Raw genomic sequence first — 25,628 nt, 5'->3', positions numbered from 1 at the left:
TGGAGAGTAGATATAGTTGCAAACCTTGGCTAATTATATACACCTATTGTGCGGAAGACATATAGTAAATTAAATCCGAAACTTCGGAAATATTGCCATAACTTTAACTTATGAGATAATGTTCAGCTCAATCCAGAGAGGAAATATCAGAAATTATAAACATGATGTGATATTACTGGCGCCACTACTCTAGCCTAGCTGAGGTATATCAATATTTGATATATCCGCATATGCATGAGTGTTCAATGATGATGGGTGCTGAAGATGAAAACAGGGAAAACCACCTATCTTCGTTATCCACCGGATATATAGGATATTAACGGGCCTGAGAATAGATTATACGGAATACACTTCTACTTCAACAATAATGGGTAAAACTTATTGGGTCTGTGGGTTGCTTGCGAGTATTTCGCCCTCTGGGGATGATCAATTATAATTAACTACTAACTTGGATCAAAGTTTTAGCTTAATGCATCACCGACACTAGAGATAGCGGAGTCGGTGATTTTACGTGAGCTTTTATTCCGGTGCCCGGTTGCGCGAACCTGTTTGGGGACAGTCCCTTCAGAGTATCCAGATATCCAAAATACCGTCTATAAAATGTCTTTAGAGAATTCGATCTTGAAACCACAAGCCTGTCCATACGGTATGATCAGTAAACGGCAGCACTGTTCCTGACGAGAATTCTGACAACATTATTCTTATCGAGCCAATAATTGATGTCAATCATTATTGCACTCGGATAGGAACAAAGTGGATAGCGTATAAGATGGTCAAGAACTTCCACCCCTCCTACGCCGACGCGTATATAATTTTTATAGGCAGCTCTTTGGAAATAGAAACAGTTTGTACCATACAGCTGTAGGATGACCCTTCTCTGCCTATGGATATCTGTGGTTTCAAGGTCGCATAAGCTCAACAAAGAATCCCAGCGTATCCAAGGTGGACGGGCTCATAAAAAAACACGGTGTGCAAATGGATTCAGTGCACTGAACATGGATACATCCTCTATTCTATCCAACGCATAATCACAATGACACGCAATGTTTGGTGGGGTTTGTTTTCAATTCTGCCGAAGGATGGATCATGATAATTTGCCTGAAGTTCATCGACCCCAGTAGACCACAAGCCATCAAAGTAGCCTACATCGACGTTTTCAAAAGTGAAAAACAATTTAGTGTGGGGCAAAGATAAAAATGTTCTTTTTATGGTGGTTCTCTCGAGTACCTGGATCGGTGGCCGAAATAGGTACGATAGGAATATGACCAGGCATGCAGCAAGAGCTTCGTCGCGTTTGGAGCTAAGTCCTTCACAAAGAAACGTGTGAGGCCGGACATATAGTATGAATGAAGATGATAGCAGAGGAGAATGAATCTCCTACACAATCAATCCATCATTAATCAACATGAATCTCCTTTCCATGAAATCGTGGCCGGCGAGTGATATTGTGTGATCTAGAACACCATTGGATCGGTTGCTATTACTACACGGAACCTTGGGGACCCTGATTATGGATTTAACTCACGTAGGGTAGGGGTCTGCGGGCCAAAGAACGGACCGACCAGTAACCTCGACCTGACATGTGAGAGTGAGAAGCTTTGACCGACATCACCACAATATTCTAAAGCCAACGACTGCAGAGTAGCTATATCGCCAAACATTCCATGGCATTTATTTCCACTTAAACTAAACCCGTCACGATGGACAAGCTTTTTTTTTTTTTGACGTGATGGATTTTGAGTCCCTAGCTTACCAGGAGACATTTGAAAGTGGCGAGGTTAAAATGCGGAGATGTTTTAACTTTGAACCGATTGCCGAGGTTTGCACAGTCCGCAGCACGAGCTTGCTTCCTTTCTTTTTCCCTGTCGAAGCAACCCTCGATCGAGAATAATAAAATTTCCACAGTCTCGAGATAGAGATACACGGTGCTCCATCTTGTTTCTGCGTCCTCTATTTTTCTCTCTCTGCTGTGGGCTCCGTACTTTAATCGTGTTAAATAGTAGTGATCTGTTTCCTGTACGTTGTGGTTTCATTTTATTTTCACAGCCCCGTCACGAAACACTTCGGCATCAGTGCCCAACTGAACTGGCCAACAAAGTCTCGGTTTTTCATCGCCAGCGAATAAGTACAGCAGAAAACCAGCAGAAGAACAAGCAGAAGAAAGATTCTTGTCCACTGCCTCTTCGCCCCCTCCCGATCTCCGTTCTTCCTTCTCCTTCTCCATGTCCCAGCCCTCTCCTCCTAAACCCTGGGAGCGAAACGGTACTATCAGTGCTCGTACGTGTTAACCTATCCCATCCCAACCCGTCCTCCTCTTCCTTCCTTTTCTTCTCGTCAACCTTCCTCCCTCACTCTCCACACCTCTCTCCCCTATCTATCGACCGACCTAGCCACCACACTCGTTCTAACTTGTCTCTTTCCTTCTCTTAAGCCTCTATCCTTTCATCACCCCCTGTACAAACAATGACCGCCCCGGCAACGCCAGTAGCTTCGGCCACAACAACAACAGCAGCAGCCCCTGGTGCCCCAGCGCTCCCGGCACGGCCGTCGAGTTTAACAAACGCAAATGCCAACCGCTTCGGTGCCGCCGCGACAGCGGCTGGTGGCGCGTATGGAGCCTACAATCGACCACCTGGCTACGGTATGGGCGCCGGCTATGGAGCAATGAGTTCATACTCATCACCATATAGCCGATTCGGAGGTTATGGTGGCAGCATGTACGGCGGTGGGATGGGGATGGGGATGGGAATGGGTGGGCTTGGTGGTTTTGGAGGAATGGGCGGATACCCAGGTGGAGACCCCAATGACCCGAGCAGCCTTACCCAGGGCATGCAGAATAGCACCGCTGCAACTTTCCAGATGATTGAGAGCATCGTTGGTGCTTTTGGTGGGTTCGCTCAGATGCTTGAATCGACATACATGGCGACACACTCTTCGTTTTTCGGTATGTTTCCTGTATATATATTTGCTTTATTTTTACTTGGAATATTTGGCTGATCGCTCTTGTGTATAGCTATGGTACAAGTCGCCGAGCAATTCGGAAACCTCAAAAATACCCTCGGTTCCATTCTTGGAATTTTCACAATGATGCGGTGGGCCCGCATTGCTCTTGCCAAACTCACTGGCCGACCTTTACCTGCATCAGCAAGCGAGTTGACGGCCTCCAACTTTGCCGCCTTCGACGGTGTTAACGGAAAGAGCGGCCGAGCAGGTGTTCCCAAGCCGTCGAAAAAGCCGTTTTTTCTTTTTCATTGTCGCTGTATTCGGATTGCCCTACCTCATGGGTAAACTTATCCGTGCCCTCGCCAGCCGACAGGAGGCTGAGGAGCGAAGAAGGATTGAGGCTGCTGGTGGCCCCGAAATGTTTGCTGCAGGTGGTGCAGCCAGCATGGACCCCACCAAACTCGAGTTTTGCCGCGCAATGTTCGACTTTACACCTGAGGTCCAGGGTGGAGTTGAATTGGACGTGAAGAAAGGGGACCTCGTTGCTGTCTTGAGCAAATGCGATCCCATGGGCAATCCATCGCAGTGGTGGAAGTGCCGTGCTAGAGACAGCCGAGTGGGGTATCTCCCAAGTCCCTATTTGGAAGTTATCACCCGGAAGAATGAGCTTGCTGCCGCAAGTGGTGCGAAGCAAATCACAGACGGCTCAGCAAGCAGAACAGCAACAATGACAAGCGAGATGGCGGGAGAAATGGTAAAAGACACAAAGCCAGGCGATATCAGTATCGAGAGCTTTCAGAAGAGCCAATTTTTCTCGTCATAAGTTTGGGATCGGACAGTTTAAGGTGTTGGGTAATAGATAGGATGGGGTCACTTTTCGTTTGTAGGATGCTGAAAAGTAGGCAGCGGTATACGTTATTGATAATTCTGTCGTTTCGCGTTTCTTTTTACTTTTAAATCTTCTTTCTGTATCATAGGGATGCATCTATTGCTTGCGTTCTTTGTCACTGGTGTTCACTCTATTATGATCTTTTCTTTCTTTCTATACCTGGTGGGGTTGTATTTCGATTAAGAATCATGAATAAAGACAATCATACTACTACGATATCTCATGGATCCCGTACAATCCGTACAATCAAACCAAAGGGTCCTTATCTCAATCCGGTTTCCACTGCAGCACACCGCAGTTAGAACCCAACCACTCACCTTCCCCCATCCCCGCACAAGCCCAGCTGAAAAAGCGAGGCCTTAAGCTCTAACCAACATTCTTCTCAAACCACTCGACCCATTGGCCCAGCTCCCACCCACTTGAAATAGCATTTTCAACGTTACCATTGAATATGACGGTGGGGCTCACATGGACTCCTGTCAGCCGCGCTGCCTTCACATGCAGCTTCAAGTCATTCGTTACCTGGCGCTATCATCAGCCCGAGTCTCCCTCCCTACCACTCACTCATCACCACCAACACGACATACCTGGTTACCGGTGTTTAGAGCACCGTCTACAGGTGTATCCCCGATCTTGAGTAGGTCGTAGATAGTCTTCTGGTCAGCGCCTATGGAACCGGCGAGCGCAGCGAGACGGCCATAGGTCTGGTTGCGTGTCTCGTTCACGACATTGACGTCGAAATACGAAGTCTGGTCACGGAAGAGGGCCGCGGAGAACTGCCAGAATTTTGTGGGGTCGGCACGCTCGACGGCGAGGGCAGCTTCGTGGACTGGATGGAAAGGCGGACGAGTGAGAAGTGGTGAGTAAGAAGGAGGGGAGGAGGGCGGCTTACCAAGTGTGGAGCTGGGGTGCCAGGGTTGCAGTTGGTGTCGGAATATGAACTGGGGAGGTAGGGTTAGTATCGTCTTGGGGGTATGTAGATTGGTTGGCTTTGATACTGACCTGGACCTTGCCGGGGTATTTCCGCTCGACATGGGGTTTGACGTCATTGTAGATGCGGTTGAAGAGCTTTGCGGAGAACTGGGTGGAGGATTAGCTGGATAATAGATGATTCAAATATTGACTGTGAACTCACAGGGCAGACGTAGTCGAGGTCTAGTGTATATATCAAAGCTATTCAGCCTCAATTTCCTTAAATATGAGGGCAAGGTAATGATATTACTTACAGAGCTCCAACGTGTGTACTGGAACCGCCGGAGCATTCAACACATGAGCTGCGAATTTCGGAGCGACAGCCATTGCAGTGTTGGATAAGATGGGTAGAGGGTATTAGGCAACTAAACTAGGTGTTTGTAAACTTCTCAATAGTACTGGTAACTACTGTAGTGACGACGATGGAAGATGAGATGGCTTTGTTGTAGTGTTGAGAGGGGTTTATTGAAGCTTTATATCCACCTCTTTTGAAGACCTTAATAATACAACTATCATAGAGCTCTGCAAGCGTCGTACAATAAACCATTTAGTATTACGTAGGAATCATCCAAAGTGTCGCAATTCCGGCGGCCCTTTCCGCTGCGCAGGTAATCTTCCTTCCTTCCTTCCTACTCTGTGAACTCATGCGCATCCGGGCGAGTGCTTGCAGGATGTTGTTTCCTACTCCAGAGAGATAAACATAAACAGCATATACCCTAGTTATCGTTATCGATAAGCGTAGTAGCACCTAGAAGGAGAAGGGCCTTGGCGACAACTGCACCTTGTGTGACAGTGAGAGTGGGTCGTTCCGCAATTGAGCAGGCTAGCTGACCCCGCCATCATCCATCTCGTCCACCCCACCCAGAAACTTTAGCATCACCATCATCACAAACACGCCCCCGTCCTCAAAGAAGAGAATTTCTGATTCACTTGTACCACTTTCACCCCATCCCCCCTCCTATAACGACAGCCGTACAGACACACAATGTCTGCCAAGTCGGCAGCAGTCAGGGAGCCTCCGAGCGAGCTCAATGCGGTGAAACAGTATATTCGGCGCGGGAATCAGCTTCGCGGTGCTGATCCTGTCATCACGTACTATTGTGAGTTTTCTCCTGTGAATAGCTTGTCTTAGTTTTGTCAAGAGTGGTACTGACTGATCTGGCTTGGGATAGGTTACTTTTGGGCAATCAAACACATTCTTGCCAATAGCCTGCATACACAAAGTCGGGAATGCACTACTTGGACTACGGACCTTATGGATGAGCTTGAAAGGGTACTTTATTCTACAAATCGTCTTATCTAGACCATTCACTGATACCAACGCGTTGGGATAGCGGAAAGCAGTCCTGGATGGTAACGAACTACTCACCGACGAGATGGCCGCCCAGGCCTATGTCGAGAATTTCGCCCTCAAGATCTTTAACAATGGCGTCCAAGTTATCGATGCCAATAGAGCCACCAGGTACCTTACTCACTCTACAAACCCCACTACAAGCTACGCCAAACCTCTAACCTCCCGCAGTCAAACCGCCGATACCCTACTAGCAGGCGCAACCCTCCTCGAAGTTTGCCAAGTATTTGGCGATCTCGATGCAGAGGTACCGCCCCTCTCTTCTTACTCCCTCAAATATCTTAACTAACACTTGCTAGACCCTCAAAAAAATTAAATACGGTAAATTCCATGCTTCACGTATCTTGAAAGCGATCCAAGCCGGTCATGATATCAACCCTCCCAAACCCGCCACTCCAGAGCCCACCCCATCGGAGCCCGCCCCGATCGTCCACACCGAACCACCCCCAGACATATACGGCAACCAGCATACCGAACCACCCCCCGATATCTATGGCAACGCAAACCGGCCCCCCGCCCCCAGCATCGAGGAGGTCCCCGACGAGTCCGTTGAGCTTGAGCCACGCCTTGCCCGTACCTCATTACACACTACTCCCCCGCCAGCACCGCAAACACCCGTCCTCCCCAGCCCACGGTCACCAGAAAAAAACCACGAATATTTCCCTGAGGTACCAACCGTACACGAACCCAGTGCGCCTAGCCTCTTCCCCACAACAATGGGACCAGCGAATACCTCATTCCCCGATATATCACCTTACAACCCCCCACAGCCTCCTCAAGCTTCCTACACGCAAGCTCCGTATGCACAGCCTCCTCCCCAGGCCCCCTACGCGCAGCCTCCTCCTCAGGCCCCCTACGCGCAGCCTCCTCCTCAGGCCCCTTACGCGCAGCCTCCATATGCACCATCCCCGTACTCGCAGTCCCCGCCGCCGTTGAACCACTACCATCAGGCACCAACGCCGGCGCCAGCGGCGCCGCCAAAGAGGGCTAAGAAGGAGGTGACGCCGGAGGAAATGACGAAGGCACAGAAGCATGCGAGGTGGGCTATTAGTGCACTAGATTATGAGGATGTAGAGACAGCAATTGCGCAGTTCCGCATGGGGTTGGAACTGCTGGGTGCCGAGTAAGGGTATATATAGGACTAGCAGCACGGTTATCTTTATATGCAATGCTTTTAATACCTTGGCGCATTGAGTGTTCCTTTCCTTTTTTTTTTTTGGTTGGTTCATTATAGGGCCACAGTTATACCCATCTGTTTCTTTTGTTTTGGAGACTGTTTCGTTTTCAAAATCGCTTCATCTGTAAATTAGCTAGTAAGGAGTTGTGGGTGGCTTTGCGATCATCATTTTAAATCCTAAAAAGTTGTGGTGCGGCGTCTTAAGTCTCAGTATCATGTGTTTTCATCATTGGCATTCAGTAACTGCATAATATGTATTCACATCTTCACCCATTCATTCCTTCCCTAGAACAGGACATAGACTACTGTTTCCTGGGAAATTAACTACATGATGCGCCTACAGCAATGCTATACAAGGTAACCCCCCCCCACATCCATCCAGAACACAAAGAAAGAAAAAGAGAAAAAAAGCTAAACCCATGATATTTACTACACTCATTACATCATAAGCACGGCGACCACAACTCCCACAGCGCCCATAACCGCCCCAGTACCCATCCTTGATCCTGCCGGCGCCGCTCCTCCAGTACTGTTCGTAGTCTGCACTGTATCCGAAGTGCTCGTCGACTCATTACAAGTCGTCGCCGCGGCAGCATCACCATACTCAAACGGCGCAGACCCAACGCCCGTGGAGTTGAAGCACACATCTCCATCCAGGGTTTGCACCGCCTCCGCGGAGAAAGTGATGTCCGCACACTAAATTATTGCGTCACGTGTTATCACTCGTTATTCTTGGCTTGGGGGGGAGGGGAGGGGGGAACATACGTTGTACAGCGCACCACCGTTGTGGGAGAGCTGGACTACTTGGATACTAGCATTGAGGCCCTCGGTGATATCGAGGCCCTCGGGCAGCGTGATGTGTGGGAAGCAGAAGGTACCGTTTCCGGTCTGGTTGAAGGGCCCAATAAGGGTTTCGTTCAGGCTGGTCACATTGTTGCCGAAGCCGATGTTGATATATGTTTGGGCGGATGTGTGGGAGGGCTTGAAGACTAGGGCGCCTCCGTCGAGCGGCCAGAGGGTGCGGTTGGTGTCGGAGATGGATTGGTTAACGCCGCCGCCTGGAGGGGTAGTGGGTTAGTATGAGTTTATACGAATGTTGCAAGGATGTGATTAACGCATACATGGGTAGGTCCATTGGGTCTTGTAGCTGTTACCACGCCAGTAGGGGTATGTCACTGAGAAATGGGCAGAGACTGCGGTGACACTGAGTGCGGCGAGGAGGAATGACTGGATCTGCATTTTGGATCGGTTTATGCTGGAGCTCTTGGTTATTGTCTGAGGGAGCCGATATATCGGAACGGTACCAGTGCAGTGCAGTACAGTAAGGAGGTTCTCACAGGATAGAGGGATTTCGTTCTCTTATATATTCAACTAATCTCGCAGCCTGGTACTAGGTTCCGTTGAAAGGTTATATCACGCGAGACATTCATTGAAAACGTGCCTGTACCCATGCCCGCCTTGCACACTACTGTATATCCAAGGGATTTATCCGACGAGGCGTGAAACTTGCTCAACTTCCTTTCCTTTATCAGCCAGAACCCACTTATTCTTCTTGGCACAAAGGGTGGAGCGAGTGATGGAATCATTGCAGGAACTTCATTGGCCCAACCAGCAATACAAACCCAGCCCACTCCATAGAAATCAAAAGAGTAGAACCACTAATGACCCGTTTTTCTAATCCAATTGGCAGGAGAACCGAAATATGAGAATTGAACCCGAAAGAAACCCGCCCACCTGGTATACACATCAGGCTCGTGTAACGTGCATAAATCCTGGTGTGTGACGGTTGTCTTAAAAATAAGAAGCTTAAAATTCACTCGTACCTTTAGATCGAAGTTTGAGTCTACTGAGTCGTACCGATTCCTGTGTTTAGTGGGGGGGGTTTTTTTTTTACAGTACATCGAGTCTGCTTGTAAACCCAGAATTGAAAATGAACGAATAAATAGGTAGAGGAATTGGCAGCCTCGCGGTCAGTAATTCCATTTTCTTTCTCTTCGTGGACGTTGACCCCTCTCGTACAAATCATATGTGTTGTTGTTGTTACCTCTGCCAAGGAAATAGTAAGGTTGCGCAGGAATGAGCGGGTTTTCCAGGCGGGGGCCACTATGTACTACAGCCCGCCGTATTTGTAACCCCTGCCACCCCCAAGGTTTTGAGCTAGTTTTCCTTTCTTATTTTCCCCAGGAACGTTCGCGCTTTTGAAAGGGAAAAAAAAGCATGCGTATGATTCGGAGGCTTCCGAGGCTGAGAGTTCCCGCGTGGGGCATTTAAGGTTGTTAATTATCCAACCAACTCCATTGTCAGTAGGAGGAGAATATCGCAGGGTGGTTTGAGACAGTTATGCTGATTCGGGATACATGCATAACTTCACAGGACTAGGATCCGTAGCAAATTGAGAACTGAAGACCTTATATTTAAGCATAGAGCCCACACTGATACGACCGTAACTCAGGCTGAGAAATACCATCGCTAACAGAGACACAGTTGGCGATCATGGGACCCCTATGTGGAAGGTAGCATTGTTAACATTCTCAGTGGTCTTATACTAACTAATACTAATTAACACATCTAAGAATACCGAGGGCACTTGTTGAGAACCTCGCCTCTACTATAATTCAAAGCTCGGAGCCTCGGACGGAACGTACGAAAACGAGACCGCGATGTAGAAGAGGAAGGGGATAGTTCTGTTGGTGTGATAGCTCTCTGAGCCATCCTATAGTTATTTATCGACTCGCAGCTCTACGGTGTTCTTTACAGTGACCTTCGCCCTACTGAAAAGCGTTCTCTTGACACTGATACGTACTTAACTCTCGCCAATCCAGCTGTAGTCGTGATATTAGGAATGTTCGTGTCGTCCCAATCTGACATCCACGTACGCCATGGCCAATACCTCAATTATCTACGAACCCATAAGCCGTCTTATCTAGTCGATTCGTACCAATTCACAACTCCCGAGTACTGAGTTACTTTCCCTCAAACCCCAATACTATTGCTGCTTTGCGTACCTAGTTAGCAGTGGGGCCTTGCGTGTTCATGAGGTATCACTCGTTAATAAATACTGCTATATCAATTGGTATAGTCCATCACGAAGCTCGCAAGATCCGTTGTAAATAGCTCATGTTTCTGTAGAACTGTTTATGAAATTTCCAGGACTGCTCGTTATTCCCTGGTTCTGCCGGGGTCGGGTTTATTCCGTTGTTAGCGCCGTTGCGGATTTCGCCAGGTGAATGAACATTCGCTTCGCCAACACTTAAGAGTCTCTATGCCGTCTTTCTTTCTGACCTTGAGATCTCCTGGTAGTGTTTGGTATTAATCTCTTTTGACCGCGTGAAAACTTCCTTCACCGACGAGAAAATCATGGTCCATCACTCGTATCCCAATCCGGTGTGTACGGCAGAACTTTTTTTTTTTTTTTTTTTTTGTTTAATTCATTAATTGCATGCAACTTTACAGTGTACGGCAGAACTGCAAGTCCTAAGAACTTATACCTCGGGGTATAACACCAGCAGTAGGGATATAAGCTTCTAAAGCTCACGGTCTCAGACTGATTTCTCTATTCTCTTGATCTGTCGTTGCTGAGCTAGATATCAATGGGGTATTTCATGCCCAGAAGTATGCCAGGTTAGATGGTCTGACCAAACCTGACCGCTTCCTATTTGTGTCTTGATAGTGGGGGCTACGTCATGTGTGAAAGAGATGTATGTACGAGAAGGGAAGAAGCAAAAGTGTAGAGGGGGTTGGTGGTCCTAAATGTACATGCGCTAAGAGGTCTTTAGATTTGATGGTTAGGCGTTAGGTGTGGTCTTGCCTCTCCTAACCTACGTCCTACTCCGCAATACAAACACCAACATGCCCCCCACCCCCCCTAAATGATCTCTCCCCGGACTTGTTGGCTAATTAACTCTGATTAATCAATGGCTCTTCTGCTATGATGATGATGATTGAAAGAACTACGGGCGAATGTGCCAGATTCATCTCCAGAATCGAGGCTTCCACTACAAGTGGCAGATGGAGCGGATAGCTAAGGATGATTCCCTTCCTCCCAATTCTTCTATCCCCTTTATTAATCCCAGTCACATGTAACCACATGTTTACTGGTGGCCTCGTACACAGAGTATATTTTTATTGATATCCGCACTTGATATCAGCACCAAAGTCTAGGGGTAAAACCAGCCTCGAGCTCTTTGTGTTCTTGAAACCGCCATCAAACAACCCTTCATCACTACATGTAGTATCCTTGAACTATGCATGTCTGTGTGGACAGATGAGTCTAATTACGGCCCAGGGGATATATAGACTCCAATTGAAATAAAAGGTGGAATATTGCACACAGGTCGGCATTAACGGTCTTTACTGAAGGTTTCTGGAACCCAAGTAAGCAGCTTCACTAGGACAGGATAATCATGTGTACAGTCACCACGTATCACTCGCTCCACTAAGCAGACAGGGTGCTGATCTTCGGTCGTCTAAGGCCACATTTATTTCCGCTTGCTTCTCTTCTCGCGCTAAAATCTCCCACAAGGAAAAAAAAGCCAATCAATTGTTTCCTCCCATTCTTAAGTCAAACTAACAAACAAAAAAGTCTAACACGAGCAACAACACGAACAGCAATCAAGACAAAACTACTCAGAAAAAAAATCAAAACCAATATGCCATACCTCCACTATTTTGAATAAATGGAGCGAAAGTGTACCGGAACTTGGGGTACGACACCGGGGAATCAATATCCCCAATTGTCATGCTGAAGAAGATGTTGTTTCAAGATAAGAATAAATAGGAAGGAAGGAGGAAAATACTGGATAAAAATGAGAGAGCATCGTGCCACTAGGAATTCTCCATCCGATCAAAACAGAATACTTTGTTGTTTCAGTGAGTTTTCAACGCTGACGGAGGATTTCTAAACCGGGGGGGGGAACAAAGGGGAAAATTCATTAGTCGGAGGTTTGGGTGGGAAAACTCCTAACTTCAAGTACATGTGGACTTACCGGTCAGGAACTCTTCGAAACTCAATGTTATGTACCTACATCATACCATGCCGATTAGTTTACGGTGATCAATGGCGGAAGGAGGGAGGGAGAATTACCCATCTCTGTCATCATCGTATTTCTTGAAGACTTCAGTCATCCGCTTTAGTGAGATACAACTCTGCACAAACAGATCGAAGCTAATTGCGTCTTGGCCTACACCATTGTTAGCCTAGCGATGCAGGGAGGGCACCGCAGCCCACCTTGCGGGACAACAGCTGCCGGTTGAGGATCCTGACCTCTTCGGTCATAAGACCTGAAAAGCAGCTGCACAAACTGGGGCGAAAGGCGGTACCCGAATGCTTCATGGAATATGTCAGTCGTCTTCTTCCTTTGCACCAGCGGGAGGGGAACAGCGAGCGACACGCACCAGCCAGGGCATTGGTGAACTCTTGGTAGGAAATGTTGCCACTTTGGTCAGTATCAAAACGATCAAAGAGGGCTCTCCAGGCTGCCAAGAATCCCCATAGTCCACTATCCGAGTTTGTTAGTTAAAAATTCAATTTCGAGGGAGGTATGACGGCAACAAACCAGAACTCGTTGAAGCCAATAGTTCCTGAGCGATCGGTGTCAAACATTCTACATATCCCAGTTATTTACAGATGCCCATCAAAAATCATGAAGAGAAAAAAGCTCACCTGATCATCATCCTGACTGTATGCGGATCAAACGAAGTCCAATCTCCATTCACCAGCGCTGCGCGCAACTCTTTCTCACTAAGCTGCCCACTTCCTATTAAGGAACCACCAAAATCAGTCAATTATACCTACAAAAGAGCTTCGTTAAAACCCCAAACCCACCATCCTTATCTACCGCCTTAAAAAGTGGCAACAAAGTTGGATCTACTCCTTGTGGCGGCGCCGGGGTCGGTGGTGGTCTCGACACCGGTGGCGGGCGCTGCTGTGCAAATGAGCCAGGCGGGGGGTTGTTATAGTGGCCTGGCGGCGGCGAAGCATACTGCCCCTGGTGCGGGCGATTGTATCCCTGTTGCTGTTGCTGCCTGTAGGGGTCATGTACGGGAGGTGACATGGGCTTCTGACCGCCCTGGGAGCCAAAACTTCCTGCGGGTCGGGCTGGGGGCGGACGGTTCTCGTAGCCTCCCATCATTTGCGCGGCCTACGGAATTTTAGTTTTTAAGATGCTTGGAAGGAGTGCGCATATGATCGCACCTGTTCGGGCTCGGCATGACTGCGTAAGTGTGTTAGCGCGCGTGTTCAGATGGTACGGTCGGTCTGGTGATCCACCAAGACATGAGGTTCTGGGGGAACGAGCGGGGAGGTGATTTTCTTACGCTGGTAACTCATCGGGGTTGGAGGTATTTCTGTAGGCCATAGTATATCTCGGTGAAAGAGATGTAAATGTGTGGTTTAGCGGGGTTCGGGGCTGAAGGAGCTCTAGGTCAGTAGTGTACTACGTAAAGCAACAACGAAGTAGAGGAAGAGGAAGCAGTATTTAAAGAGTGCCCATTTACTTACCGAGTTAAGGACTATATAATACTTCTAATAGGTCAAGGCAGATGGGGTGAATAGGGAGGGGAAGTTTGAGATGATGAGGATGAGATGCGGACAGTCAAGGGGGGTGGGACCCAAGGCAATAAGAACTTCTTTGAATAGGCCCAGAGGTCTTGGTGGGGTTCGATTTAGGCTTCTGTGGCTGGAGACAACCCCTCCACAAGGCGTAGAAGGGTCCGGAGACGTACCTACATACATGTAACTAACGTATCCTTACCATTCTTCTTACCTATTCTATCAATCATCCCTGAATGCCCCCTCGTCCGTGACGTTGACATACTATCCCTACAATACCCCACTGCACATCTAAACATCTGAACACCTGGACATCACCATTAAAATGACCACTGAACAGTCTCCAGACGAGTACTGGCTATTTGGCTATGGGTCTGTACTCTTGGCCCACAGCTAAACCTCAGCTCTCCTACGCATTATCGAGGCGCACGCAACCACTTAAGGGCAGTTTTGACTGATTTGTGCTTATTCGAACCACAGGAGCCTCATTTGGAAACCGCCTCCGCATTATGGTAGGTAGAAAAAATATTCTACACGCACTAACAAGAAACAAGCAAACTCTAACAAACCTACAGACCGGAGGATTCCTGGCTACATTAAAGGCTACGTGAGGCGCTTTTGGCAGGTATGAGCCACTATATCCAGGAACCAAGTGTCACCACGCCAACCACCACTGCTGACAATATCGTTTTACAATACTTAGGCGAGGTTGGTTCGCCTGGGATAGCACACATATGCACACACCTACACAGCCCATCACTCCATAACCAACCCCCTCATCGATACGTAAATAGGCCAAGGCTGACCGGCTTCTTCTATCCAGTGAAGATCACAGGGGTACTCCAGAAGCGTACGTGTGGCACCGTCGTCTTTTCCAAATAAAAATACTCGGCGATCATGAACTGCACGAAGTTACTAGCAATTAACTCTGGGATCTCTTTTGGGATCTGTTACTATTTCTGAGAAAGAGAATACTAGTGTGAAACGTATCCCATAAGAGATCATTTTAGATGCTAGTTCGTGAGAAAGCTACCTTTGAGCGCATAGGCTAACTAGGCTCTATGAGTTATAAAGTCCCGGTCGAGTCGTAACATTGATCTCCAGATCGAACTGGGAGAAATTGAATGATCATGTAGTCTCCCTGCTGTTGAGCACCCCGAGCTCATATATTAAAGCTCACTAATTTCAAATTTCAGCACGAAGCCGACGATGTTATATGGGGAGTAGCGTGTACGTGCCGCTAACTCTGTCTCTATCCATCAGGAATCACTTGAGGTAACAATTAATATAGACAGGATCGAAAAACCCAAGGTGGAAGAAGTAAAAAAGTAATTGCTGTCCGCCCTGTGACAAATATCTGGTGGTGGAAGAAAAGCTAGGGTGTGGCCTTCTACGGTCACGATAATAATAGATATCAATGCCATACCCAGGCTTTATCCACCCATCAGCGCCCTCTGGGAACTTCTTTCACGTACTCACCTCGCACCAGATACCTTGACATCCGCGAAATTAACGGCTACTCCATTCACACCGTCCCAGTGCACCAAGCGGACCCCACCCTCCCCCCAATCATCACAACCGTCTACATCGGCACCCCCGACAACCCACAATTCGTCAAAGATATCCCATCTGCCGACGATCTTGCCAGGCATATCTTCGATTCTCGTGGACCCTCGGGCGAGAATAGAGAGTACCTGCTACATCTGCATGCTGCTATCATGGAGCTGCATCCCCGGTCGAGGGATAACCACATAGCAGAGCTTGCGGAAATTGGTTTGTAGCACTCTTGGTAGACGTGAGAGGCTTTAGCTGACCATAGTGGATGCAGTAAATATGCTGATAGCGAGGGATGGGAGAGGATTCTCTGACCCAAGGAGTACAGATGAGCAGGAGGAGGTGGAGAGTTGAGCATTAAAGTATAACCGGCCAAGTTGCGAGTACTTATCACCTTTTAGAGTTTAGATGTAAGGTTTTATATATATGTAACTGGTGCTGCGATATTCTTGCGATAGATGATCTGGGTATATAAAGTGGTTCGACCTCAGGGCGAAGGTCATATACACAGAGAGGCCGATTGACCGTTAGACAGTCATAAGAATCAATTCTTCTATATTTATGACGCTGGCTTTTGCCGGATATGTATTACGATACACCTTCTGACACCTTGATAAGCCACTACTATCACATGGGAGGCCATACCCTCAATAGGGCTGCTTCCCTTCCAATTGAGTCCAATTGCGGCCGTCGACTATTCGACTATATATTGGTCGATGATAATCGATCAATATCTAACTTTATGTGACTATAGATAGTCACTAGAAAAATACCTACAGGGTACGTAGGGCTTATGCTCTTTTTTATTCAAACGATACATATGGTTGAAGAGAAACGAGGAGCTAGGTGGTGTTGTGAGGGTGATTGAAATAAAAGAATTGCTCCGTTAGACATAAAGGCGGCTAAGACAAATACAGATACGGTAAACTTGATGTATCCGGTAGCTAGAGGGAACATTGGCCGGGCTTGGCTGCTTATTTGCAGGCTTGGGTACAGTCGAGTGATCTTTCGTGATTTTACCCTTTTTTTCTTTTCCAATTTGTTTAATTCATTAATTGAATGTGATTTTATCCTTGGCTCGACCCCAATCTTTGCTTTGGTGTATTTTCTGGGCTTTATTAAGCAGCATTGAAGCTGCTAGGTTGGAAGATGCGGAGATACAGCCCCCAAGTCGCTATAAACCTCTCCTCATATCTCATTCCACATACACAACATCACCCCGCTATTGTTTGCTAGGCTTTTACCTTCGACCCGCATGATTGAGGGCATGCTTTGGTATTGCCACCGTCTCCTCACTGACATCTTTTCTCCTCTTGATTTATGGGCTACAGTCGGGGATTTAAAAGAGCGGGTTGTGGTTCTGTAGGCTTTTGACTTGTGTTTTTGGTTAACCCATTATATGAGTTTGGTAGGGTCCCGCATGTAGTGTGAACTCGCTGTCCGTATACCTTCGAACTTTGGCTCCTATTTCATGACCTATTTTTTTTAAGTAGATCTAGCTCTGTTTCTTTACGTAATTGCATAATGCTTGGATTTCTGGTAGATTGATCTACCTCAATTTACTTTTTCTAACCTTTTCTAGCATTATTTCGTCCCGATAATCTTTGGTGGTTACGGTGGGGGAGCATGCTAGAGTCGAATTTCCATATAAGGGTACGTTCAGGACCAGGAATTGGTACTCTTATATGGCGTGTACCTTTATAGCAAGGGTCAATTTATACTTTAAAGGCCTAATAAGGGCTGAAAGCTAGAGTGATTATTCTTATAAAAGGTACCCTTATAGGGAGATTCGACTGCGTTAACTTTAAGAAAATCTTAACACAAAATCTTTGGCTTTTAGTAGGCGATTCTGCTTTATCTTATACAGGATGTATCTCTCCTCTTTATCTTTATTTAACAGAACTAAGCCACCAAAACTTAATCTCCTGCCCCAGGGCGAGATACCGAACTCCTCATCAACTACGAACCCTTGGTTTTTACTTCCCCATTTACCTCACAGTCTGAAATGGAATCGGCGCCCTATAAACTAAGGGCAATCACCGAATAATATAACCCCAATGCTGGTAGGCCATACTCGATTGCAATGCCGGTGGGAGGATGTACAGAACAAATCTCTATTGGAGGATGTGTCGAGTGATAGTTCATGACTTCGTTAATTTAGCTTTATTAGTTTTTATAGAAAAGGTCTAAAACGACATATTTTCGGTATACGTGCTCTGGAGTAACACATGATCAAAAATGAGAAAATTCTCTATAATCCAAAATAGAAAGTTTACTTAACCCTACGCCAAGAGCACGAGACATCAGGCAAAGCCAGTAATAAGGGTCGATTCCCAGCCTCATCACTCATCTCTTCCAGATCCTCCTCTAGAGTAGCAAAAAGAAAGTAGCCTCCCAGTTTATTTCACTCCAAAAAAGAACAACAAAAGGTACTGCAGCGACTTATTGATCAGTGAGCGCTACTACCCCCACCCCTGGTTTGAACCCAGGACCTTATCCTGGGTAAACACTCGGTGTCTAACCCGACGAGCAGTCTAATGGTTAACCACTAGACCACTCGCTCATGGTGGATGCTGCGCCAGAAGTGATACTTGATCTTGGCGGTGTGCCAAGATGAAGTAGAACCCTGACTCTTTGATGTTAATGCTCAACCATCTATGATATTTAATAGCTCAATCACATCGATCCCCCCATCTCTCATCATAGCAAACTGTACTGTTATCTCGCGCCACGCGTTATTGTAGAGCACGCCTACCGAAAAATGTGTCACTTTAGACCTTTTCTGTAATTTTTATCTCAATATTTTATAGATATTAATTTTTTTGATATATAGCTGGGACCGAATTCGAGTGGTATTACGGTCTACATAGATATCCTCTTAAATTGGGGAGTCGGGTTTTGCAGTTAGTGAACGGGAGAGCGTCTTGTTGAGATCCTTCTATCACATTGTGACTCTGGCTGGTCCAGAAGACTATTTGAAAAAACTTCTCTCGTGATCTCATCAGCAAGCTCTCAGTGCCAACTAACTCGGCACGGTTGAGTGTTTTTGTCACTCCTCAACCTGCTACATTGGCTCCTTACTATTGCCAGTCTAATATAAATTTGATGGGATGCCTATGTTATATGGCACTGTAACAGTCAGGCTGACCAATAACGCAATACCTCACACCTTAAACATGCCCCGAGTGATACTTTATGACCTTATCTCCATTACCGGGGTATCAAAATAGCAGTAGCTATGATTTTAAAGATTGAACTTTTATTGCTTTGATATTTTGAGCAACCTTTTATGTAATTGGACCAACGCCTCGTAATCTCGCGATAAATGAAACAACCCTAATATACAATGATTGACTGGCAAAGAAACATAAGTGATACTTTTAAGATGCCATAACGGTAATGCCCAAGCTTATACGATCTCCTCGCTCTTCTTTCTGCTCTTCCGCGCTTTTGCAGGTTGCGCCGATTCAACCTTGTCGCTAAGGTGGTGCCGGCCTACACGTAAGATAAAGCCAGTTAGCATAGGTCAGATATCAAGCAGTTAAGAGTAGAGGTTCTATAAACCGGGGGGAGGAGATGGGCTCATACCAATTCCAATTGATGCAAATACAGCCAATATCGCCACAGCCATAAAAAGGTACCACATGGTACTCAACGCCTTTGCATACGCATCCTGCGCGATAATCTTCTGCTCCTCTGGCAATTGTTGAACATAACCAACGGACGCCGCCGCTGAGCTCCCAGAGATTGCATGCACTGCCTCCCTCGACAAGGATGAAGCCGCTAACTCTACCGACTGGTTCTCCATCATATTCTGGAACACAACAAGGCCGATACAGATCGCGAGCGCAGTGCCGAGAGATCTAACGAAAGCAAATGTGGTAGTGGCGGTGCCAACATCTTTATGGTCAATCGTCGCGTGGATCGCAATTAGGGGAGATTGGAAAAGTGGACCACAGCCTATCACTCGGTTAATCGATTGGTTAGTAATCATGGGGGGGGGAAATGATTGCATTTACCAATTCCTGCCAGAATCTGGTATATGGCGAGTTTTGACCAGCTGCTAGTTCGGTCGAGATTTACAAGGAGGCCTATTCCAAGTGCCATTATGGCTGTTCCGCCCCAAATTACCTGCTGATATTGGCCTTCATAGGCGATTAGTAAACGGCTATGGGTCAACGCTTAATACAGGGTTTACCAACCTGTTCTTGCAATGAGGAAGCCGGATGCAGCGGACACTAAGGAAAGCACGATGACATATGGCAATACGAAGACCCCTGATAGCAGGGCTGAATCTCCGCGTGCAGCTTGAAAGTATCTGCATTGGTGTGGAGAAAGAGATAAGCTTTAAACTTGCAATAGTCAGGGATGGAGGGGAACCTACAGTGGAATAAAGTAGCACCCCGCAATGAATATCATGCCATGTAGGAAACCGATCAGATAGCAGCACGCATTAGTCCGATGATTAAATAGCCTCAGGGGCATGATGGGTATTTTGGCTATCTTCCATTCCACAAATACAAAAGTAGCCACCAAAAGCAGCCCGATTATGATGCAGCAAAACACCATTGGCGAGTTCCATGGGTGCGATACGCCCCCAAACTCCAAGCCTAACAAAAAGAGCACGGTTCCAGAAACGATGAGAGCGGTCCCTTGGGTTTAATCAGTAAAAGGCACCTTCTCGTCAGAGCTCTAGGAGCACTTACCTAGCCAATCCACTCTTAATAGGCCCTCACTGAAAGAAATCCGAGGCGACTCAAGATGCAGGAAAATCACCAATCCTAATATCGCAATAACACCAATTGGGATATTGATCCAGAAGCAGAGCCTCCATGTTGCCTTTTCGGTGAAAACGCCCCCCAACACTGGACCAATTGCAGAGGCGAATGCCCATGTAAGCCCGACATAGGATAGGTATATGCCTCGTTCCCTATTAAGACACTTTATAAGCAGGCGCCCCTATATCCGCCTGGGTTCACTGGGAAGTTTGTACCTCACGGCTACCAGATCCGATATGGTAACGTTCACGAGCCCTAGCTGTCCACCTGCTCCAATTCCCTGGATCACTCGACCTGCCAGCAGCATCCCGATATTTTGTGCAGCGGCGCATAATATACTATCGCATGAATCATATATGAGCTTTTGAAAATCCTAATGAAAGTGGTAACACATGTACAAGTATACCTCCCAATCAAGAATATAATGCAGGCAGATAACAGGACTGGTTTCCGGCCCCATATGTCACTTTAAAAATTGGCCCATTCAGTAAACGTCATATCCATATCTCCTAGGAGGGATCCTTACCTGAATTTACCCCATGATGGCAGTAAGCTGCGTATCCGGACCTTGAGTTAATAGACTGTAATTTAAGTTGCGATCCGTAAGGGGGTCGGGGCACCAACGCTGCTGAAGCCAATAGATAACTACAAACAATAGCGAACCCTGAGGTTAACCTAAACACTTCAAAAACTGTACATAGGACGGATAGACTAACGAGCTGCCGATCCAAGTATAAGCTGCTGGCGACTTGAATCGCCCAGCTATCACAGGAATGGCGGTTGTTACTATGATTCGTTAATATCAGCTGTAGCTTCAAAAGCCAGACAAGTATATAGTTATTGTTTCATATGTTCTTACTAATTGTTTGATCAAGAGCAGACAAAAACACACATAACTAGAAGAATCAATCAGCATACTCAAGCCCCAGACCAACCCTTCTGAATCCTCCAAACTCTCGAAGTTTCCTTAAAAAGAGGTAAACCTACACAAAGCGCAAGCACAATGATGGCTTTCCTGCGAGAGTTCAATTCTTCTGGTTGCTCATTCTCCGCTGGTCTATTTGTTTCTGGTGACTCATGTTGCTTCTCCATTCGGGAATCAGAATTGTTAGGACCCAATTCGTCATATGTCGAACTTGACGCTTCGGTTTCAGTCGGGGCATCCTTCTCAGACCGATGATCTAACGATGATGCAGCTTCCCCTGCTACGGGAGGGGGGGATGCTGCTGCTGCAACGGTCTCTGAAGAATTCTCCATGATATTTCTTTAATGAAATTTAGGAGTTTCGGGCGAAGGGGGGAGACTACTATAGCGTGATGATAGTCTCGGGTGAATAGATACCTCTACTAAGGTTTGATAGGTTCCGAAGAAAGGAACTAAGATGAGAAAGAAGGGAAAGAAGAGGGACAGAAAAAAAAAAGCGGTTTGAATGAGCTTTCGAACTATTGTACGGAACTCGTTGGGTCATAAATAATCATTGATGGAGAAACTAGTCTCGATTTCGCCTTTAACTCTTCTACTTGCACGAATCTAGAATCTACTCTAGACGCATTGTCACCACCCCCTCAGGCCCACTGGCCTAACAAGCCTTAAACTCGCCAAAACAGCCATCATAAAGAAGCGAGCGAGGGTAATCAAGCCCAATACGGGATTTGATGCCTGCTACCTTTCGGCTTTGTCCGGTATGCAGGAAACGATATCCTAGTCGGTCCCCACGCTGGGGTAAGTGTTGGTAAAGAGGCAAACAAGAGAGCCAATGAAGAGCTAGAATAAGACGATGAAGTAAATTATCCGGTGACTTCTATAGGTAGCACATGGCCGAACATTTCAGTGCCTATCGCAGTTCGCCGCAAGTACATAGAGAAAGCAATCCAAGTACCAACTTTATGCCGGAAGCATTCAGGGCTTGGCCGGCTCTGTCGGTAACTATCTACATGTATGTCGCACCTTTAACAACGTCCAATTTGCTTTTTCTACTTGCAATCAACCAACGTTCAACCGCCGTTCCCCGAAGAGCATTTCCTTCACTTTTTCTGCCCAATATCACGGAGTTCTCCACATCAGACCAGTCAATCGGGGGATATACGGCACTTGTGAACGTTACACGGCACCCACTTGCAGAAATGTCATCAACTAGCAGCGGCATTCCCTCTAACGACGAGGAGGCTGCCCTCAAGGATGTAAGTCTCGGGCTTTGCTAAGTCTATCGATCCAGTTCTCAATTGCAAGCCACCAAATGTTCACTCTGCTTAGGAGCTTGCAACCCTCAGGATCGTGCGTGCAACACTAGAGTCGATGAAACAGCTTGTGGGCGCGATCCATGAAGATATAGAGACGGCTGCTAAAAACTGTGAGGACGTGACAGGTATGTTATGTCTTGTGCGACTTTGCGTGTAGGTCTTTTGACGCGTTCTACGCCGCGTACGTGTTTAAGCGTTATTTTTTGTTAAGACCAAATCTATAGGGCTACACAAGCGCTGGGACTTGGCGATCGAGCAGAGCCGGGACGTTAGGGTAGATCAAATTCAAAGCACCTCTGCTGCCCAGAAGCAATGATAGGCCCACAGTACTCTCGGGACGACAAGGAAAACCTGTAACCGCCTCCCCAAAATTTGATTGTGTGGGGGTTCATCTTAGTTTTATTCTAACTCGCACCCTTTCACTTTCATCCGAAATCATCTATACTTTTTCTTTCGTTACAGGCACTAATATACACGGTTGTCTTTTAAGTTCTCCTTCTCATCAAATTTATTTTTAAATTTGTACAAGTCAATAGCTACGTACTTCATACTTCATATCCCTTCCCATCAAGTCTTTCCAGGAGTTCCAACCAACACCCAATGGCAATCAAACTCAGTCAGAATGCAAGATACAAAAATAATAAGACCCAACCATGCAAATGCAAGCTGTAAAAGGAAAACGGTGGAATGAGAAATCGACCAGAAGTCCATAATAAATAAGAAATAAAAACCAACCCAAACCATATGGACCGAGAAAGTGAAAGTGGGCGAAAAGAAGGAAAAAAGCCGGCAAGACAGCCCGAAGAATCATGACAATGGAAATAAAAACACAACGAACGGATAACGCCGATTTCCGTTCCCAGCGTAAAAAAGAAATTCGTCCACCCTTCCTACTATCATAAAAACAAAAGAAATAAGTGTGAAAAAGATCAAGCGAGTGCCTATTCAAACCGAAAAGGGACGCCACGAAAGAACATTAAAAACTGTATGAACTCAAACAAACGATGCCTCCCAGTAGGATTACCATAGTAAGCCTTCTATGTTTTCACACGTTTCTGAAAGGACGATATAGCTCCCTCATCCTCATGGTCCGATGAAGATGGGCTTTTCCTTTTCCCATTGCTCTCTGGAGGATCCTTGAAAATATTGCTTCCTGTGCCTACTACTGGTGTAGTGTAGTTGATGGGGCTGGGCAATATATTATCAGTGGCTCGATGGTTATAACCGGGCCAATCCGCATAGAATACTGAAGGTGATGGCAGCAACCCATGATCCACAAAACGGCTAGGAAGTGCAGATATAGGGGTTTGCTCAGTTGGTCCAGTTGTAGGAGGCGGACGAGCAAATGGATTTACTGGGCCAGTGGCACCTGCACTCAAAAGAGTTCCAACACTTGGCGAAGGGGGTGGAAGAACAGTATGACCTCCCTCGTTCACGCCCTTTGCCGAATGGTTTCCTGTAGTTCCAGAGGACTCATGTGCAGATGATTCACCAGTAGCACTACCGGCGTCTGAATGCTCGCTGGGAATTTGCACCTTAAGTCTAGGTCTAGATCCCCCCGGCTTGCCGGAATTGGAAACCATACTATTGGTACGAGAGGGTGGCGGTGGAATCGAGTCTTGGCGAGTTATGGGAGGAATTGTATTTGCAGGCTTTGGAGAGGACTCTGGGATATTGTCGGGCTTTGTGCTTTCTGGAACAGTTGTATTTGCAGCCGGTCTTGACAGGGTAGCAACGTCTACAGAGTGCGATCGTTGTGACCCTTGCACCCGGTCGCCATAGAAATGTTGCGCAAGTAGGGAATCACTAGGGCCCACTGGAGTGAACATACTTCGAGACTTTGCTGGAGCGCGCTTCTGTATGACAGCAGGGTGAGTGTCAATGCGTGGCGGCCCTTCAGAAGGCATCCTATCCGGTCCCGACGGAAAAGCCGGTGGCATTGGCATAGGCATAGCTGGCGGCATAGATTGTCGCCTATTGGCCTCACCTATGAATACTTGGGCCTGCGATTGAGCCTGTGTTTGCGGTTGCTGCTGCTGCTGTTGCTGCTGCTGCTGTTGCTGCTGCTGCTGTTGCTGCTGCTGCTGTTGCTGCTGCTGCTGTTGGAAGGCTTGATACGACTGTGCTTGTTGCACAGACATACCCATGACTGAGTTATTCGTTTGCGGGTTATAAACCGAGGTGTTTGGCATGCCATATGCTGGATATCCGTTCTGTTGCTGAGCCTGAGATGTTGGGTAAGGATTCTGGGGTACTAGATTTGAGCTATCCCGCCTTTGGTTTCGCGAGTTGGGGCGCGAAGGCTGTGGTGTCGTACGGGCTACCATCTGAGGCATCGGTTGATACTGTCCTCCTACAAGGTTCTTTGGAGGTATGGGTGGGGACGCAGAGGCAGTGTGCTGCCTATTGTGCATCTGGGATGGTGCATGTAGATGATGAAGCACTGAAGCTTCCCTCTCTAGAGGGACATCATCAACATCGTCGTCATCGTCATCATCACCAGCGTCCGCCTTGGCCTGAAAATCGGCTGGCCCTTTATGTTCGTGCGCGTTTTCATACTGCTTCGAGTTAGCTCATGGTTCGCGATCAGAAAGAACCATCTGGGGAGGATCAACATACATAGCTATGCCGACTAATAATCTCCTGAACGTCCGCTGATGAGAACTGGTACAACTTTTTGTTGGCGCCGAATATTATAACGGCAATGTCAACGTTGCAGAGCACGGATAACTCATGCGCTTTCTTGAATAAACCGCCTTTACGTTTGAGAAACGTTCTATCGAGAATGTCAACACAAACTGTCCGACAACGGATAACAATACAAAAAAAGAGGCTTACACTTGACGGTTACGGTCATCTTTGATCGGTTTAATTTCAATCTATGCGACGATGTGTTAGCCGTTTGCGCGATCAAAGAAAGGGAATCTCAGACAACGCGTGAGCAGAATAGGATAGAACGAAGGGAAGTGCACGCATGTATAGTATGTACCTTTCTTCGGCCCATGGTGAAAGCTAATTACTAGCCAGGACGCCAAAAAATAGAAGAACGCGCCAACTGATTATCAAAGATCGATAATTGTACAGTCGCTATGAACTCAAGTGAGGTGGGGGGGGGGGAATGTGTACTATTAATGAAACAGTGTGGACTGGGCGACGCGACGGAATTGGCACGGG

The 25,628-nt window shown here is 47.0% G+C and overlaps 11 protein-coding genes across 11 annotated transcripts; 5 read left to right on the top strand and 6 right to left on the bottom strand.

Moving 5' to 3' along the window:
• Positions 1-1,377: 1,377 nt before the first annotated feature.
• Positions 1,378-1,661, bottom strand: LAJ45_11301 (uncharacterized protein; the record flags this gene model as incomplete). Its single annotated transcript, XM_046120810.1, has 2 exons — positions 1,378-1,454; positions 1,526-1,661. 2 exons carry the CDS (start codon positions 1,659-1,661, stop codon positions 1,378-1,380), a joined length of 213 nt encoding a protein of 70 aa, XP_045966011.1.
• Positions 1,662-1,729: 68 nt separating this feature from the next.
• On the top strand, positions 1,730-3,766 carry LAJ45_11300 (uncharacterized protein; the record flags this gene model as incomplete). The annotated part of the gene is made up of 6 exons (XM_046120809.1): positions 1,730-1,793; positions 2,001-2,016; positions 2,099-2,277; positions 2,432-2,944; positions 3,014-3,236; positions 3,310-3,766. The coding sequence occupies 6 exons, from the start codon at positions 1,730-1,732 to the stop codon at positions 3,764-3,766; spliced, it is 1,452 nt and encodes a 483-aa protein (XP_045966010.1).
• A 333-nt stretch (positions 3,767-4,099) lies between these two features.
• Positions 4,100-5,131, bottom strand: LAJ45_11299 (uncharacterized protein; the record flags this gene model as incomplete). Its single annotated transcript, XM_046120808.1, has 7 exons — positions 4,100-4,114; positions 4,208-4,354; positions 4,420-4,661; positions 4,725-4,773; positions 4,835-4,912; positions 4,968-4,987; positions 5,059-5,131. The coding sequence occupies 7 exons, from the start codon at positions 5,129-5,131 to the stop codon at positions 4,100-4,102; spliced, it is 624 nt and encodes a 207-aa protein (XP_045966009.1).
• Positions 5,132-5,789: 658 nt separating this feature from the next.
• LAJ45_11298 (uncharacterized protein) lies at positions 5,790-7,282 on the top strand (the record flags this gene model as incomplete). Its single annotated transcript, XM_046120807.1, has 5 exons — positions 5,790-5,904; positions 5,977-6,077; positions 6,139-6,266; positions 6,327-6,402; positions 6,455-7,282. The coding sequence occupies 5 exons, from the start codon at positions 5,790-5,792 to the stop codon at positions 7,280-7,282; spliced, it is 1,248 nt and encodes a 415-aa protein (XP_045966008.1).
• A 488-nt stretch (positions 7,283-7,770) lies between these two features.
• LAJ45_11297 (uncharacterized protein) lies at positions 7,771-8,571 on the bottom strand (the record flags this gene model as incomplete). The annotated part of the gene is made up of 3 exons (XM_046120806.1): positions 7,771-8,028; positions 8,098-8,390; positions 8,454-8,571. The coding sequence occupies 3 exons, from the start codon at positions 8,569-8,571 to the stop codon at positions 7,771-7,773; spliced, it is 669 nt and encodes a 222-aa protein (XP_045966007.1).
• Positions 8,572-9,825: 1,254 nt separating this feature from the next.
• LAJ45_11296 (uncharacterized protein) lies at positions 9,826-10,645 on the top strand (the record flags this gene model as incomplete). Its single annotated transcript, XM_046120805.1, has 5 exons — positions 9,826-9,845; positions 9,906-9,973; positions 10,346-10,405; positions 10,462-10,555; positions 10,633-10,645. The coding sequence occupies 5 exons, from the start codon at positions 9,826-9,828 to the stop codon at positions 10,643-10,645; spliced, it is 255 nt and encodes an 84-aa protein (XP_045966006.1).
• A 1,564-nt stretch (positions 10,646-12,209) lies between these two features.
• Positions 12,210-14,112, bottom strand: LAJ45_11295 (uncharacterized protein; the record flags this gene model as incomplete). The annotated part of the gene is made up of 12 exons (XM_046120804.1): positions 12,210-12,229; positions 12,318-12,352; positions 12,416-12,512; positions 12,560-12,658; positions 12,727-12,830; positions 12,888-12,935; positions 12,995-13,088; positions 13,157-13,472; positions 13,526-13,544; positions 13,648-13,739; positions 13,832-13,842; positions 14,085-14,112. 12 exons carry the CDS (start codon positions 14,110-14,112, stop codon positions 12,210-12,212), a joined length of 963 nt encoding a protein of 320 aa, XP_045966005.1.
• A 95-nt stretch (positions 14,113-14,207) lies between these two features.
• On the top strand, positions 14,208-15,790 carry LAJ45_11294 (uncharacterized protein; the record flags this gene model as incomplete). The annotated part of the gene is made up of 10 exons (XM_046120803.1): positions 14,208-14,254; positions 14,363-14,394; positions 14,458-14,507; positions 14,586-14,594; positions 14,677-14,732; positions 14,957-15,014; positions 15,079-15,112; positions 15,174-15,210; positions 15,372-15,655; positions 15,711-15,790. 10 exons carry the CDS (start codon positions 14,208-14,210, stop codon positions 15,788-15,790), a joined length of 687 nt encoding a protein of 228 aa, XP_045966004.1.
• A 3,055-nt stretch (positions 15,791-18,845) lies between these two features.
• Positions 18,846-21,471, bottom strand: LAJ45_11293 (uncharacterized protein; the record flags this gene model as incomplete). The annotated part of the gene is made up of 13 exons (XM_046120802.1): positions 18,846-18,931; positions 19,025-19,396; positions 19,456-19,581; positions 19,639-19,754; positions 19,821-20,088; positions 20,143-20,366; positions 20,430-20,552; positions 20,621-20,680; positions 20,741-20,767; positions 20,839-20,859; positions 20,931-21,000; positions 21,074-21,110; positions 21,202-21,471. The coding sequence occupies 13 exons, from the start codon at positions 21,469-21,471 to the stop codon at positions 18,846-18,848; spliced, it is 1,800 nt and encodes a 599-aa protein (XP_045966003.1).
• Positions 21,472-22,337: 866 nt separating this feature from the next.
• LAJ45_11292 (uncharacterized protein) lies at positions 22,338-22,770 on the top strand (the record flags this gene model as incomplete). Its single annotated transcript, XM_046120801.1, has 3 exons — positions 22,338-22,394; positions 22,468-22,579; positions 22,679-22,770. 3 exons carry the CDS (start codon positions 22,338-22,340, stop codon positions 22,768-22,770), a joined length of 261 nt encoding a protein of 86 aa, XP_045966002.1.
• Positions 22,771-23,491: 721 nt separating this feature from the next.
• LAJ45_11291 (uncharacterized protein) lies at positions 23,492-25,458 on the bottom strand (the record flags this gene model as incomplete). The annotated part of the gene is made up of 4 exons (XM_046120800.1): positions 23,492-25,012; positions 25,074-25,230; positions 25,293-25,333; positions 25,444-25,458. The coding sequence occupies 4 exons, from the start codon at positions 25,456-25,458 to the stop codon at positions 23,492-23,494; spliced, it is 1,734 nt and encodes a 577-aa protein (XP_045966001.1).
• Positions 25,459-25,628: the final 170 nt, after the last annotated feature.

The sequence above is a fragment of the Morchella importuna genome (genome assembly GCF_003444635.1).
Source record: "Morchella importuna strain M04M26 chromosome Unknown Morimp01GS062, whole genome shotgun sequence".
NCBI classification, from domain to species: domain Eukaryota; kingdom Fungi; phylum Ascomycota; class Pezizomycetes; order Pezizales; family Morchellaceae; genus Morchella; species Morchella importuna.
Note: the sequence above shows the minus strand (reverse complement) of the source record. Positions and strands in the feature narration are given on the sequence as shown.